The sequence below is a fragment of the Polyergus mexicanus genome, unplaced genomic scaffold (assembly GCF_030449975.1).
Source record: "Polyergus mexicanus isolate NDT 795.1 unplaced genomic scaffold, iyPolMexi1.0 SCAF_2, whole genome shotgun sequence".
Taxonomy (NCBI): Eukaryota; Metazoa; Arthropoda; class Insecta; order Hymenoptera; family Formicidae; genus Polyergus; species Polyergus mexicanus.
In genome coordinates, this window is record NW_027223322.1 from 5,167,239 (window position 1) to 5,184,136 (window position 16,898).

Here is a 16,898-nt window from a genome sequence, read left to right on the forward strand (position 1 = left end):
TATACATGGATTTTGCAACGGAAAATTCAGCTATTATATACGAGTCGTGTAATAAAATATGATACATCTTGTCGATACAATGTTGATAATAAATCATCGATCCAATATACTTTCGTGATTATATCCACGCGCACTCTTGCTCGAAAAATTAGATAATATACATAGTTACAACCAATCATGTATAAGTTGTCTGGCGCGATTTGATTTAACACTTGGCTCGACCCTTTCATTTTCAATGACTTTCACCTAAGCACTTATAATCTACTTTTACTCGCAAAATCAAACCGGATAATGCATATCCTTGTTTATTAAAATATCAATTTCGTAGTGCTATTTAATGTTTATTATATATTCAATCCATCGTAAAAATTTCGCATTTATTATTAACGACATTATGAAAGCGTGCATTTTGCGTTTGAAATGCTTTGCAGTGAAATTGACATTTCATTAAGATTATCTTTCAAGCGAAACTAACATCATACATGGTCATTATGCATATCGATGTTGATTACATATGCAAGGTGACGAGTATACAATTATATATACATATATAAGAGGTATATACAATCTAATCTATATGAGATTTATTTAACCTTTTCAAAAACAATCCGTTTCAATAGGAAGACAAGCTAGATAGAATGACGTGGAATAATGAAAGCATCCTCGAAACGTGGAAAATTGCAATTAAGATCGTTATTTTCGTAACCCATCAACGTAAGTATCTTTTTAATCGAGAATCATTTGTGAGATATTGGACACGCGTTAACGGAACAATCTCGTATTTATAAGCGCCTATTGCGATTTCACGACGGCACGTGGCTTATAATCGGAGCGGAGAAAACGCCGCAGGTGGATAACGTGTAGCCGGTCGTTTGTGACGTAACGACGTTTATGCACATCGTGCACGACGACGCTGCCTTTTCCACTTTTCTAATTTCTTCTCGCGGAAGCCCCTGCCGCGCGTGATGCAGCCGCGGCACGAAATGGAAAACGGTACGGGCGTCGGCTTGTCAGAATGAGCCTACTATATTTACTTCGTAAGAATCGCATGCTTAACAATGTTTCTAAGAATCTTCGATGTTCTGGAACAAATCGTGCGAGATATTTCTATGCAAATTAAAAATCTTAGATTATCCAAAGAAATTCTTTTAAAATCAAGGAAAAGCTATAAGACGCGCTCACTTATTTATATTTTTAATTCATATAATTATTATTATACAAAGGAAATTATTTGTAATTCTTTTAAAATATATCTGATAAGCTAACTTTCTGAAAATTATTTACTTGCGGCATAAATAAAATTAAAATAATAATATAGCTTTAATGATCAAATATTAAATTAGTGTATTTTCACCTTTTTCGTGTTTAATATTGAAATATGAAATATATTGATACGCTATATATTATATATAATTATGATATATATAATGAATTCTATGGCTATTATACGCCTATTATTTTTCCCTTCTAATAATTGTAAATTTATGAAGGAATGCGGAAACAAAATCAATAAGACTCTATTTGTCGCGAATGTTTGCCACGATTGTAATTTTATTAATCATACATTCGATACGTCTATTTCAATCCTTATTTGTGCTCGCTGATATTTCAGTCTCGCAATGCATTTATTCCAACGAGCGAAAGTAAATGATACTAGGAAATCGGGGAAAATAAAGTAATAGCGCAGCAAACTTTCGTAGTAATATTTTTCTTTCGATTATGTTCACACAAATGATACAAAAGGAAAACAACTGTAACGTAAGTCTCCTCTTTACGAAGATTTATGCGCAATAATAATACGCGTATGAATTGCTAAGTAGCCGCTATGCCTTAAAACTAACAAGTATTATTTACAATATGAGAGAAGGCAACCGCCGCTTCCAATCCGTTACAGCAACAATGTAACTGCGATTAAATCACGAAATCATCGATTAAGCCATCTTTTTGCTGATGATTGCAAAAATTTTTTTCAAAAATATGCAGCCGAATTATATTTGATAAAAAAATATGAATTGTACGATGCTATTATAAAATTACGATTTGTTTAAACTGTAATTTGAAATTATATATGTAAAAAACTATTAGACATTAAAGCAAACATTAGCAAGCAGAATCAATAGCTCTTAATAATGAAAAATTGTTAAAATTATTGCGTTTGATTAATTTCAAATGCGTCTTAGTCTTAAACAAACATTTTCTCTGGTGATAAAAATTTATCAAGGAAAGATTAGTTTTATTTGCATTAAAAAAAATCTATAATTAAAAAGAAATGATATATAAGATATCTGATATATAATTATAAATGGCTGTGAGGCAACCCGATGAAAATGGCGTGTACGACCGTTTTTTTTTTGTTTTTTTTCTCGGATTTGTGCTATATATTCCCGCGAGTTGAACAGTCGAGTCGCAGAACGCATTAAACTCGAATCGATTCTCACACTTGTGACAGAGAATGCAAATAGAAAGTCTGGCGCGAATAGAATGTTGTCCTTACGAACGAGACCACGCCAACAAGAGCGTATTGCGGTTTCCTCGACGATCGACGCCGATGGTGAACCCTACTCGCGGCAAGCTTGCAAAATTCCACGTTGCAAAAGGCCGGGTACACTTCCTACCGACATTAGCGTATCGGATATCGGAATTATTACCGTTTTAAAACGCGAGCGATATACGTACATTTGCATCGCGGAATTTCAAGATGCGATAAAATAAATTTTTTTTAGTTTTAAAATTTTAATTTTGAGATTTAATTTTTAATAATCTATTAAAAAATAAATTAGAAAAGATTGTAAGATATTAAATTGAAACTTTTGTCACGTTACGTCATGAGACGTATTATATTTCAGAAGAGAGATTCGAACGCGATAATTTTGAATTAATCTTTCAATTATAGGAAATATATGTATCGAATAAGGCAACTTGGTAGATTATACGATACAATAGTACGAGCAATATTGCACGTTTAATTGAAAATGCCTTGAAACATTATATGAATGGATATGATTCGATTTGTTATCCCATCGCGTTTCATTCGCCTTTCGTGCGACCCGACCCTGCATTAGATTGACGTTTTGTAATCGAGTCGATTCGAATATTATCATGTTGCTTGAGTTTACGGGCTCGTAAGAAGCTTAAAAAGATCCGCGACTGCGCGACGAAGTGTTTCATTTGTATCGCGAAACCACCATGGATATCTTTATGACAGTACGGTGTTAGAGACCTGCGAGAAATTGCCACGGTAATACATCGTACATGCGTGCATGAGTATTGCGTCAGGTCGTTGGCTTTCACTCTCTCTCTCTAACATGCCTCGTAAACATTACACGATACTACAGACTGACGAGTAGTGCAAATCGGAAGAAATCTCGTTTCGCTTTAACTCTCGAGGTGCGCGAATAAATAAAATTTTACTATCTTTTAATGAAAACGAAATTATATCGACAAGTTGTCACGGAAACAACATTGCAGGGCTCGTTTGAATATATCTATATTGTTGTTCAGAAAGAACAAGATCTACAATGAGATAATTTAATGGGAAAATTCTGAAAAAAATACAAATACGATAAAGAATGATCAAATTTTGTCACTGACTATCGTCGCGATTGACACTATCCATGAAATCGTACGTGCGCGGTTCCTCTATCCAGTATCACATACGTTAATCTCTTTAAGTTTCGTCCTCCGATTGCGTATCGATGAATAATATTATTCATCGTTCGCGCGTTAGCCGAGACGAGCGGATGTAGCGCATGAATGCTTCGAGACACGCGTTGGACGGAAAAAAGCGAAAACGGATATGCTATATACATTATACACGGCTACCAAAGCGTGAAAGCGCTATCGAAAACAAGTTAATTGCGGAAAATTCTACGTTCCTTGGGACAATTACGAGAAGATCGCGTTTGTAGTAATAAACTTGGAATAAGCTTCGCGGAAAACCGACGCGATCTTCTCCAGCGATCGACGTGTGATAGTGACGTTAAATCCGCGACGTTTGCGCGTCGCAAAACTTTTCACCGCAACTATTTTCGCGCGCCTTTCTCGCGGAGCGACCGATTATATCAAATATATTGCACACGCATTCCCCGCGTACAACGCATGCATCAAAGCGCTCGTTTGTGCCATTCACTCGAGCAATATACTTCATACATTTCAGCTTTAGCGCCGCTACACGTGATATATATATATATATATACTATGTATGAAATATATATATTGCATGTACTTATACATAATACCCTTTATACGCATGGGCCAACATTACGGTCTAGCAGCTCGAGATCCTCGGCGGTTTAGCGGTCGCGAGAGGTTCGAGATAATATCGAATGATAAATACCGACGATTCCAAGAATCCGAGAGTAAAATCTTAACGCTGCAATTCAGATCGTATCAATAATTATTAGCACCTCTACCTCGGAGAAACTGATCGATTTGACCTACTGAAAGGGACGCGGTGCTGGCGGAGGCCTTCAAAGGCGCCACGTAATAGAATGCCTGGGGTTCCCCCTGCGATTCCAATAATTGCAGTCTGTGCGATTGGAGCTGCTGCTGCTGCTGCTGCTGCTGCTGTTGGTGCTGTTGCTGTTGGTGCTGTTGCTGCTGGCGACGTTGTTGCTGCGCGTAGAGCTGCTGGGACTGCTGCAACAGCTGCGCCTGCTGCTTCCTGTAGAGAACTTCCTGGGGTTGCGTTACCGCCGGGGTGGGTGCCGACTGGGCCTGCTTGTAGACCGGGCTCTGCCGCTGAGCCTGCTGGTACTGTTGCAGTTGCTGCAGACCGACTAGGGACTGGGGCTGTGAGGCTACGAATGGTTGAAGTTTGTGACTGAGGCTAAAGTCACCCACAGTTTGGGGTAGTGTCTGATAAAGCTGGGTATTGTACTGACCGGTCGAGGGATCATACACGAGTTCCGACTGGTAGATGGGCTCGGCGGCGGTTGAGGTTGCAGTGGTGACCGTCGTCTGACCGGTCAGCTTAATTCTCGAGGAGGTTTGAGGCGAGGCTTGAGGGGCAGCCTGAGGTCTCGCGGTAGGGGTGGCAGAAACGTGCGAGCCGATCGTGTTCACGTAACGCTCAAGTTCGACGGCGAAGTCGAGCTGGGGAGTGCTAGCGGCAGTCGTGGTGCGCAGAGGCGATACCGTGGGGTGAGTCTGGGCATAGAACAGATTGTCGGGACGCTCGGTGCTGCTAGGAGAGACATATTGCGCGGCCACTTGAGCAACGTGGGGCCGCGGGGTTATCGCGATCGATTGGGGCCTCTGCTGACGAGTCGCTGGTCGGCGAGTGGTCGCCTCGAGCGATTGATAGACGCTGGAGGCAACAGTGGACTGACCGCGGAGAATGGGCGACGGTGTGGTCTGATACTGCGCCGTTGGGGTGGAAGCTAGTCTATAAAGGGACGGGTTGGGGGACGGCGAGGACTCGTAAATAGCGGTGGAAGGTGTAATTTGCACCAGGGTGCTTGGTCTTCTGAAAGCCGAGGGTCGCAGCTGCGGTTTCAGATCTTCCTCGGTCAGCTCTTGGCTCGCGTCGTCATCGAGTTGATATTCCGTCTGAAATATCGTGGTGGGTGCGCGAGTGGTTGATGGCTGATACGTTGGTCTCACCGGGATAGGTCGTTGTACGGGTCTGACGATGGGATAATTCGCTGGTCCAGAGATTTCTTCCTCCTCCTTCTCTGGCACCTCTTCTTCCTCGTCCTTGGGCGCGTTCGGATCGCAGGGATTACCCGAAACGTAGCTAAACTCTCTTTTATTGCCATCCGGATCGATATAGCCGTACTTTCCGCGCACGACGCAGTCGACGCCGCGAGTCTCCTCCTTGAAAGAACCATCGGCCGCCTCGTAGCCGAAGGTGAAAGACCCATCGTCGTTAACCTTGTTGTAGTTTCTGATGGTCTGCACCGGCGGTGGCTTTGATGCGTGCAGTGCGTCCTTGGAGCGTGGCGAAGGAAGCGCGCGGGTACGCGGTTGATAGACCGCCACGCTGTCAAAATCATCCTCGGCCGCCTGGTTATCCTGTTCCTCGTAATAAGTTTGAGATTCCGTTCGAGGCCGGATCTGCACTCGTCGCGCTTCTATTAAGGCGAGTAAACACGCCGGTATTACCTGACAATAGAAAAGAATCTATTATAGTAGAAATAGGTTGAGATCATTAACATGTGTGTGATCATTAACACGTTGATACGACGTTACGCGTGGTGCGCACGAAAGAAAGTAGCCGGCGCTTTTGCCGGATTAAAGTTTTTAAAAAAATTTCGCAAAGTGAAAACGGGAAGCGAGACGAACGGTTTCGGTGAAAATCATTATTTGTATCTTTATGTATGTTCTACTAAAAATAGAGAGAACATTAATCGGATCAATATATAAAGTATCTGCTTTCCAAAACTTTCCAATTTCTCTTATAAAAATTTTTCTGATATTATATTCTATTCATCGCTTTTAATTGTCGAAAGAAGACAATTATACGTATATTCGAATTTCTTTTAATGATATGAATTAACATAATATATTCATGTATAATGTAACTTCTGAACAAGAGAAATTTCCAAAGTATTGTGTGAGATAATGAAGAAATTGAAAATTCTGACACTTAATATTGGCATTCGGGTGCATCGAGAAACAATGGAAACAGCGGCGTTAAGTAGAAATGGACGATACATGTCAGACGCTCGAATACTCTCGCGTGCCGACGCGATTCTTTGCCCGCTGCTAAGGGGGAAGTAGTTTTATCGCGTCACGCGATAGACGTAATCGAAGAATTGCTGAAACCACTAGAGATGGATTATGGATGCGGAGTCGGCCAGCCCCGTCTGGTTAGTCTGGTTTCCAGGCACGAAGCCGGATCTACATCGCAGAGATACGCTTATAGGAAGCGAGAAGATGGAGTGGAGGAGAGAGCGTGTTTCGCGGATCGGTGAACGCTCGTATACGCGCGGCAAAATGTCTTATCGCTCGAACGCGACCGAACGCTCGGTTTCACGGCTGTTAAACGCGAACGCGAATGGTTTACAGCAGGCGACAAGGTGAAGTCCGCTAGATTACATCTGAATTTTGCGTCGACTCTATAAATTTATTGCAAGAAATTTCGCCTCGAACCTAAATTTTGTAAACATGAATACTTTACGAATTTAATGGTCATTAAATTTTTCTGGGTCGAATCTGTGACGCAAACATTTCATAAAATAAAAAATGAGTACAGTATAACATTTACCTATATCTCTTTCCTAAAGATATATTCTACGTTAGACATACTTTCTTAAATAAGAAAGGATTCCTTTTCTTATCGCTCTCTGCACAAATTTATATTATCTAGCTAATTAATTATTTAAACAGTCTCTCTCGATATTCCCTAGCTTGGCACTCTTCACTCGTCATATTCTACGCACGGTCGGAACGCTCACGCGTTTTTCTCGCGAGGCTGACCGCGCGTCCTTACGGCTGACAAAACGTGGTCTTGACTTCCGGTAAGCCGACTCTCGGTGGGAACCGCCTTGGCGCACACGTGTTACGTAATTTCTACTTCTCGGCTGACCCGAATACGGGGCGAGGCAGGCGGCTGGCGTGCCTACCGTGAGAGAGAAAGAGATTCAGATTCAGAGCGTCGTAACTCGGCGCGCATGTCTCGCCGACGTTGTACCAACCGCTTCTGGATCTCCTTGAACCAAGCCGAGAGCAGAACCCGCACAAAAGACAAGCGGTAACCACACCTAAGGATGACCTACAGGAAACGCCATAGAGCTCTCTTAACCGCTTCTCCGAGTACATATCTTTTATATACTTATAAAAGATAGACACGCGAAGAAAAAAACTCTATTATATCCTTTAATATCGTAGATCCTGAATGAATTGAAAGAGCCAGGGACACGAGTCTAACTTATGTACGCCTTCGTGATGACGCGTGGAAAATCAATGGGCCTCTTAAGTTCTCAGACATTTTATAGATTTCGTCTCAAAGATTTTATCTACGACATATACATAATTAGTATCTTGCCATTGAATTTTTATCATCGTCGGAAACTGATCTCTGCTTTTATCGCCGACGAACATTTTTACAAATCATTTTTATAAGGAAGAAAATAACTTTAAATACTAAGTAGTCGTTAGATCCCCGTTCGATAATAATCGCACCGTAAAATGATTCCGTACTGATACTCGAATATACCGATGAGATCGTTCCGTTCGATTTGGCGATGACCAGATCGAGAATATTCGATCGTGTTGGCACGCGTTGATCCGTCCTTGAGACCGGGAGTCCATGTCGTCCCGAGACTTTCGAATGATACGGTATGCTGTTGCATGCTCACTTCGGGCGTGCGCCGATTAATTTTCAGACGAAGCGACCCCGTGATAAAATGCCGACGCCTTTCCTCGCGACGACACAGCTCGCGGTGCTCGCTGACGAAACACCACCGGACCGAATTCGACGCAAACGCGATAAATGGGCCGACTATGATGTCGCAAGTATCGTCGAAGAATATGCGAAAGTTGTCTCTCATAACTGATTATTCTGTCAGAACTCGACGCAATCGACGCGAACTCAATCGCGAACGTAGGAATTATAAGGAGATGATTAATTATTCAGAGATGCAATTCTATCAAGTCTCTCCTCACATTCTCATTTTCGTTCAATCTTCTAATCAATGTCGCGAGAGACAAACACGCATGAATTGATATTAATAATTTTTCTAAGTAGTGTAAGAAACTCGTAACTCGCTGTCGTTACGATTGCCGAAGCAAACGTTATCGCTTTCAAATTTTTAGCTGTCTTGAAAGTTTTTCCATCTGGATTTTTACATGATTTTTCCCGATCATTATAGAATATCGGAATAAATTGCTCTATCGCTTTGTCTAACTAGTCATCAGAATCCAACGAAATCGGTTATGCTTTTCTAGACGCTTCCTGAAAATTCGAAAGGTCTTTGGTAAGCTGATTCGCGATTATCGAAACCCTCTCCCCCTCGTGCGAATCGCACGCAGTCCAGATTTCGACGAAATCGACGAGGAGACGTTGCAACGGCCGTCATTATCTACGAAATGCGCGCACAATCGTTCGGAACACTGTACAGGCTAATGACTCTTCCATCTGGTCCGGGGTTAGAGGAAAATCGTGACGCTGTGTTAGAGCTCTGTAATCAACGTTGTGGCATGCCAGTCATACACAGTGAGAGGCACAGACACATTCGATCCGATCCAGTTGGGAGCAATCGACCACGGTGCACCACGCCTTATCTAAGTGAGCCCCGAAGCCGTCCGGAGAAAGGGAGAATCGTTGCGCCGTGCAAGATCCGCGTTTGCCGCTTAATAAACATACGTCCTGCTCTTTGCGCGAGTCTCTTATCTCCGATTTCGATCACTTCCGTAATGTTTTTCTGCGAAATTCTTTTGAAAGTCCAAATGAAAAACAACGTGGAAGTACAAGTTACCGAGTAATGATATGAGAGATTTTTCTCTTGTATAAAGACATAAATTATTATTATAAATTAATTAGAATCAAAATATTAAAAAAAAAAATAAATAAATAAATTATTAAACACGCTACTGCTAATAGATACTTAAAGATAAGTAATGTGCTTGATATTAAAAAACATAAATATTTGATATAGAATCTAATCAAGAGAAATAATCTTTGACATGTTACATGTTAGAGTAATATAATTATATATCGCACAGTCGATATAGAAATCGTTGTAATCCAAGACCCGTAATCACTCAATTTGATGGCGGGAAACGATTAATAATAAGCTGTACCCATTTTGTACTCGATTAGAATCGTGGGCTTTTGGAGAATAAAAGAATCTCATATCGCGTCGCGCGTGGGATCAATCATGCAAGCGAGAGAGCCAATTACCGATCTATGATTAGCGTCAGTCTTGTAACGCGCGCCCGTTCATTTGCCGATACGTTTTGCGGAAAAAGAAGCGAGGGAAGTCGTTATAGTCGTTAAGCTAATGACCAACAATAAATGCAATAGTGGTAAAAGCAATTGGCAAGATGTCAAGGAACAGAATAGCAAGTGGTCCCTTTCACGGTGAAGGTGACGTGTAAGTTTCGAGAGAAACAAAAAAGACTGACACAGCAATCAATCTGACAAACCGATTTTACGCGTGTTCTTAATTTTGTTACATATATATATATACATACAAACATGCACATAACCGTAATAAGACACCGATCCTCGCGGAGAATGTTTCGCTTGATTATGTATTTTATACTAGAAAGTAATTAGAATAATTTGCTCGCAACTTTCCTCGTTTAAATTTCCGGAAGCGGCGGAAGTTAGGATGCGATCGTGAATTCATTCCTGATTAACTCCGTGTTTAAGATTAGTAATTAACGGTCGACTAACGAGAGAATTAGGTCTGCAGTAATATAACTCAAACTCGACGCGATTAATTGCATTGCGCGCAACAGGAAGAATGTATCCTGAGCACGGATATCGATGGAATCTTTTAACGAATGAAGATAATGAATGATGTAACTGTGGGATGTTATGAACTTTGATGAAGTTTTTATGAGAATGTGTATGAATTTTCTATTCTTATTTTTTTTATAATATTTTTATGTATCAGTGTGGAAAGTAACAGTACTCGAGTAGAATGCTGTGCTTCCGGCAGATGGATTATGAGAAATGGGAGTGTAAATGTGGCTGATGTATTAGGTGCGAGATAATTGAAAGGGAAACGCGATATCGGTGTCGGGTCTTCGCACTGTAATACGGTGATTAAATCGATGCAATTTCAATCTAGGATTTACTACTTATAGAATCAACGCTCAAGGTGGAACGATTACGACGAAGATGAGAAATTAATCCTGAGTGTATAATAATTACGAGTATGAGAGATGACGTTTGTCCTTGCGGATTGAATTTCTTCTCACATATCTAGGAACCTCCGAAGCCTAACCGGTCAGATTCGTCGTAGTAATACTAGTAGATAAGTATTATACACACGTAACAAAGGCAAGTCAAATTATCCTATAAAATCTGCCGTGTCACGAGAATCGAACTTTAACGAACTATAATAGCGGCAAAGATAGACGGATGACGAAAGCAATCCAAATAATCCATCGTCTCTATAATTGTATTGCGTGACGCAATTCCAATCGACGCAATTCACAATTGACAGATTGCCTCGAAGGAAGAAACGTTTCGAGGGTTGTATCTCAAGGTCTTACGAGACTTTCGTTGAGGAATCGAATGTAGAATTACAAGAGATAGCATGTTTATATAAAAAAAAATGCAAAGCAGCGTATATGTGATAGAAATTCATGAGATTGATAGATATATCTGTGGTTATAACAAAGGATAGTAAAAGATATATATAATATTGCTATCATTAAAATACTGACATTTAAATAAAACAATCCAAATTTTTATCACTTTCAACACCTGTTCGCATCTTTATTTACGACGCGATATATTTCAGCGATAACAGGCGTACAACAATGAAGTATACGAACGTTATAAAACACATTTATCACGAGCGAAAGTCATATATCAAATATTCTGATTACGTTAATGCGACCTCGACGAGGACGCCATAAGGATCGCGCCGTAAAGAATCAACCTGACAGATTTTATTATCTAGGCGCCCCTTAGGTTTTCGAACCTCTAAGCCTCTGATGGGAACGACTTTCTCGAATGGAGGAGGAGGAGGTGCGAGGACATCTCGCGCGTGCGATCGACGCGCGGGAGAAGACACTGGGCGTCCTGTCGTCTGGTTACTCGGCGAGCGGTATCCGCTCCGGAAGTGAGAACGAGGCGAGAGAACGCTGTTTTCGCGCCTCGGCTATAAACGGTCGGTGCGATTGTTCTCACGTAACGCCGAAACAAATATATTTGAAAGTGCAGCGCGACGCGCGGTCTCGGCGTAACAAATCCGTGTTATATATTTATATATATCCATATCTCGGATTTTTTCCGAGAGCACCGTCTTTGTTACTTGTGCGATATATATACATACAGAGTGGGCCCAAACGTTCCAGCCAGACTTTGAGATCTTATAGGAAATTTGATTCAGAATAAAAAATTTTTTACAAACGTGAGTTGAAAAATGCTTCCTTAAGAAGTTATCGCTTAAAAACCTCTGATGCAAAAAGGAAGAGCAAAAGATGAACAAAAAAAAAATGAAATAAAAAGAAAATGAAACTTGATAAATTTCTTGAAAAAACGATAAAAATAAAAATCATTTTCTTTTATAAAAATAAAATAAATTCTTTTAAACTAAAATAGTAGAAAATGAATAAAGACGTGAAAAGACTAACTGTTCTAAAAATGCCCCCCTCCCCCTCCCCCAGCCCTAATACACTTTCGGCATCGAGTAATGATCGATCTAATCGCTTTACGGATTTCCTTCTGATTCAACTTTAATCGATCTAACAATAAGTAACAAAAGCACTTTTTGTCAAAATCTATGGAATGTATAACAATCATTTTGATCTCATTTGAAAGATAATTTAATTTTCTACAACTTTTGTTTCGATACTTTTTGTTAAAAGACGCATTTTCCATGATATTTGAAAAAATGTGTAAAATAATCATGATTTCAGAGGTTCTTGAGCGATAACTTCTTAAGAAAGCATTTTTCGACTCATATTTATAGAAAATTTTTTGTTCAGAATTAAATTTCCTATAAGATCTCAAAGTCTGGCTGGAACGTTCGGGGCCATCTTGTATATCGCATGATATCATTATATTGTATATATACATAGCGATTGATTTTGCGACATGCGAGAGCGAACGCGTGATTCATTTCGTATGGGGGTCGGGCACGCATTGGTATGCCGTTCGATGGTCCGACGTGCCCTTGTCTTTTGAGCGCTACGCTGACCACACTTACTAGATCTACTTGCGTTCTGCATGGAGTTCTAATCGCTCTCACTTTCTTTCATTTTGCCAGCGAAACCTCGCCAAGCCACGATTCGCATTTACGAGACTAATCAGCCTTGCGCGCTCGTACTTTAAACTTTCGTTTTTCTTTATCGTTAGAATGTCATTCGATTAGTATTCGAATTTTCATGTATTTCTTTTTAGATTACTACGGGAAAGTTGAAAGCGAATAAATAATTACGGCGTGTATCCCAATTTTCTCATAGCTTTATTTTATGATATAAATTTTCTTCATCAATTTACGATTGACTTTTTATTCCTCGACGAAAATGTTGAAGCAAATAGATTTTATCTTGTAAGTAACAGAAAGTTAAAAATTTTGTTAATTTAATCTACAGCTGATTAGTTCAACCAAAAATTTAATTATATAGAATTTTTAATTGAACATGAAAAATTATAAATGAAATATAGTATCCATTCAAATTTCCACGTGGAAGATTTACTTCATACGAATCGAACAATCTCGTCATTGTGCGTTTCATTTTTATCGTTGGACGCGATCTTAACGGTATGCAACAGTCTCCGATATTTCTAAACTACCCCACATAATATTTCGTTGCCTTATGCGGCAAACTTAATGCGTTTGCGTGCATCTACAATACCGGGTGTAATTATAATACCAACGGCGTCGTGTGCGTTTCGAAAGGAACGACCGCTCGAAAGATCGGCATGCCCTTAATTTATGGATTTGCCAGCCTCATGTTGCGATATATTCTCGCTCTCACATTTTCTTTTGAACTGGCTGCCTAATGAGACTACGAGAATACCGTCACGGCCACGCACAAAAATGGGAAAGCCCGCTTTGGAATGCTAATTAGCCACGTAGTTACGGCAATGTTTCGCGATACCTCGCATCGTTTTTGAAAAAAAAAAAAAACTAAAAAAAAACGTACCGATACTTATTCCGTATCTGCAGCGACAAAAACTCTTCGAAATTATGTACTTGCCTCGATTTCCCGATAAGTACGTTTATACGTACGTTTTTACCTGTCAATTCACAAGACGAATGCTCGATAAGCCGAGATAATTAAGAAGTGCGCGACAATCTGACTTTCTATTACATAAATTATTATATAATGACAGTAAAAAGGTGGACAGTATAAAGAGACGTACTTTACAATTCGCGATGGCTCGGGTATTGCCTTTAAGACCCGCACCAAAGGATTTGCCGCAAATAGGAGAACGAAATCTTTGAGAATCATCTATCGCCAAAAAATTATCTTTGAAAGCCAGTGAGATGAATTTGCTCCCATTATATATATTAGCCTCGCTTTCGCAATTTGGCGTTACCGAAGTTTCTCCGTTTGTTGATTCTCGTCGTCGCCGGGTTTCTAACGGCGTCGGGAAACCGGGTTTCTCGACGACGATCATCGAGAACGATTCCGATAGGTTGTCTTTTTGTCGCGCGAATCGCGTCGCATATCATCGCTTCGTTCGTGCTCGAGCGATTTTGATCGAACGGGGAAAAAGCGCCACGGATCTTCGTGGCAGACGAGCTGCGTCATTGGAAATCGACATTTTTATCGTATAGCTTCTCGCGATCGTCTCATCGATATATCGGATTCGCTCTTGATTCATCTCGCGAGAAACACTAAATTTTTTTAAATCTCCTTTCTTGCTTTCGATATCAACGATTCATCGTAGAGAAGTATCTTGATTGGCCGTATACGTCGGCGATGGGATATCGTATGTCATATTGCCGCCATGAGTTTTGCGAAAACACGTTCCATATTTGTGATCGGTGAAAGTGCCAATAATCGTACCAATCGAAACACTTAGGCCATTGAGATGGTGCAGATTTTTTATTTTTTTATTTTTTTATCGACTTAAGGCGTTCCGATGGAACGCGCATGCATCTGAAGAGTGATTTTGTTTCCACCACGACAATATAAATTCGAAACGCGAGATTGTTTGCGTTTCCATTCTCGCAACGCATCTGTCTGAGAAATCAGCTGTAGGGAAACAAACGTCACATAGAAAATTCACGCGATTAACAAGCGTTTAATAATCGCGTTATGTGGAGTCGCGGGAAGGGAGTCGGAGAAATCGTCGTTGATATTCGCGAACGGGAAATATCTTATGCATTTCTTCGCACGATTCGCGAATTATGCCCGCGGTGCATGAGTGAAATCGGCGCGATTATTAAACATTCTCACAAGAACTCGAGTAGGGCGTAAGAACGCGCCTGATAATTTATGATTATGCCCTTTTGAATGGATGCGTAATCGATGAAATCTAGATTAGTCTCGGGATATGTCATTTGGACTTACTAGCCATCATGACAAAAGCTTTAGCAGATAAAGAAAGTAATGCCGTGTCTGCGAATCGACCCGGATCGAAAATGGCAAACCTAGCGTGCTTGGTAACAATGCACCGGAATATAATGGACAGAGGACTTTCACTATCAATGAAGAAAATCACGTAATGAGTGAAACAGAAAAATATGTCGCCGCGATAGAAATTTGAAAAATGTCGAGGTTGTATACTTGCGCCTCTGCGAGGCTTCGGTGTTTCGCGAGGCGCGAATCTGTTTTCCCATTCAACAAAAGATTACGTCGCTCGGCTCCGCGTTCATTAAAGGTAACTGACGGTGTCAACAACTCCCTAACGTATACAATTAATTCGCGACTGTTTTCGCGGGAAAACAGTTGCAATTTCGGATTCAACACTTTCCTCCCGCGCCTTTCGCACGAATTCACGACAAAAGGGAGTTTCCAGTGAAAATTCTCGTGGCCATACTTGGAACACCGTGTGGGCAGACACAATTCACTTTCCGTTGTTGTTAATCATGCGTCGTCTATGAATTATAAATGCCTTCACACGTGCGCGCGCGCACGAATTACAACAATGAACCATGTAGATCTTATCGAGATCCTGATTTTTCTGCGTTAACGATGGTTAATTTCATGTAGGTCACAGAATAACGAGCGACGTTTTAAAATGTCGCTGAGTCACAAATCACAATAAAAAGTATAGACGTTTTTTTATAATCTCATATCTTACAACGATAAAACATATTGAGTATATCATAGTATAATGTTAATATTGATTTTTTGATCAATTATTATTAATAATATAAATATTATTTACTTAATTAATCTATTAATGTTTATATACAATATTAGTTTGAAAAAAGATTAAATATATTATACATCTGAATAATTTTTCTAAGTTTATTATAAAATATAAATAATTATAATTCAGAAAATATATTATTATAAATATTAAATTATTGCAAATCTTAAATAAATTATCTAGACTTTTTTATCTTATGCACTTGGAAAATTTGATAATACAGATTTTACATAATATTCAATACATTATAATATATGTATATACGATTAAAATATTATACTTTTTAATTAATGAGAATTTTCTGTCAGTCTCTCACAAATTTAATATTTTGCTTATATTATGTGAAATAAATATGACGGATATTAGAAAAAAAAAAAAGGAAATACAGAGTTATATCTATATTAAATTTTTGACAAAATGTTCAAAATTTTAAAAATGAAGAGTTAATTAAGAAAAGAGGGCACATCCAGTAAGATCCACCTTTTTAACAAAATAACCGAATAATTCAGTACATACCAGCAATATAATCCTCATGGTGCACGCGTTGCTGAGACGAGGAGGGGGAGGTATATATATATATATGTGTGTATATATATATATATACTATTTGTCGGGGAACGGTCCTCCGTGAGTTTCACTGAGAGAGTGCAGCCGTATAGTACGGTGCTCGGTCCTTTATAACCTATACGAAGGCTTTTGCCTATAGTGGGGGCCTCGTCGTCTCGCGGATATAACGGCTACGTCCTCTTTGACACCGCGAGAACCGCGAATTAGATTCCGGGCACAGGGGGGCCATGGCCAAGCCGGCACGCGCCCCGCTGCCATTGCCAAATCTCTTTTCGATTGCGCGATACGTATTGATTCGCGCACGTGCATAATGTATATATGGGAGAAGTGACACATCGAACACCCGAAAGGGATACGGAGTCAGGATCTA

The 16,898-nt window shown here is 40.0% G+C and overlaps 2 protein-coding genes across 3 annotated transcripts in view; one reads left to right on the forward strand and one right to left on the reverse strand.

Moving 5' to 3' along the window:
* The window catches only part of LOC138944695 (serine-rich adhesin for platelets), a 126,918-nt gene that overhangs the window by 38,546 nt on the left and 71,474 nt on the right, over positions 1 to 16,898 (forward strand). The gene's annotated exons all lie outside the window — the stretch shown is intronic.
* LOC138944696 (myb-like protein K) lies at positions 1,552 to 16,593 on the reverse strand. Of its 2 annotated transcripts, XM_070315585.1 has the most exons (3): positions 16,478 to 16,593; positions 4,884 to 6,105; positions 1,552 to 4,799 (listed from the first exon to the last, which is right to left on the reverse strand). In XM_070315585.1, the coding sequence occupies exons 1-3, from the start codon at positions 16,493 to 16,495 to the stop codon at positions 4,390 to 4,392; spliced, it is 1,650 nt and encodes a 549-aa protein (XP_070171686.1). In that variant the 5' UTR covers positions 16,496 to 16,593; the 3' UTR covers positions 1,552 to 4,389. The 2 variants fall into 2 exon arrangements, with proteins under 2 accessions (XP_070171686.1, XP_070171685.1); XM_070315584.1 differs by having other exon boundaries at positions 1,552 to 6,105.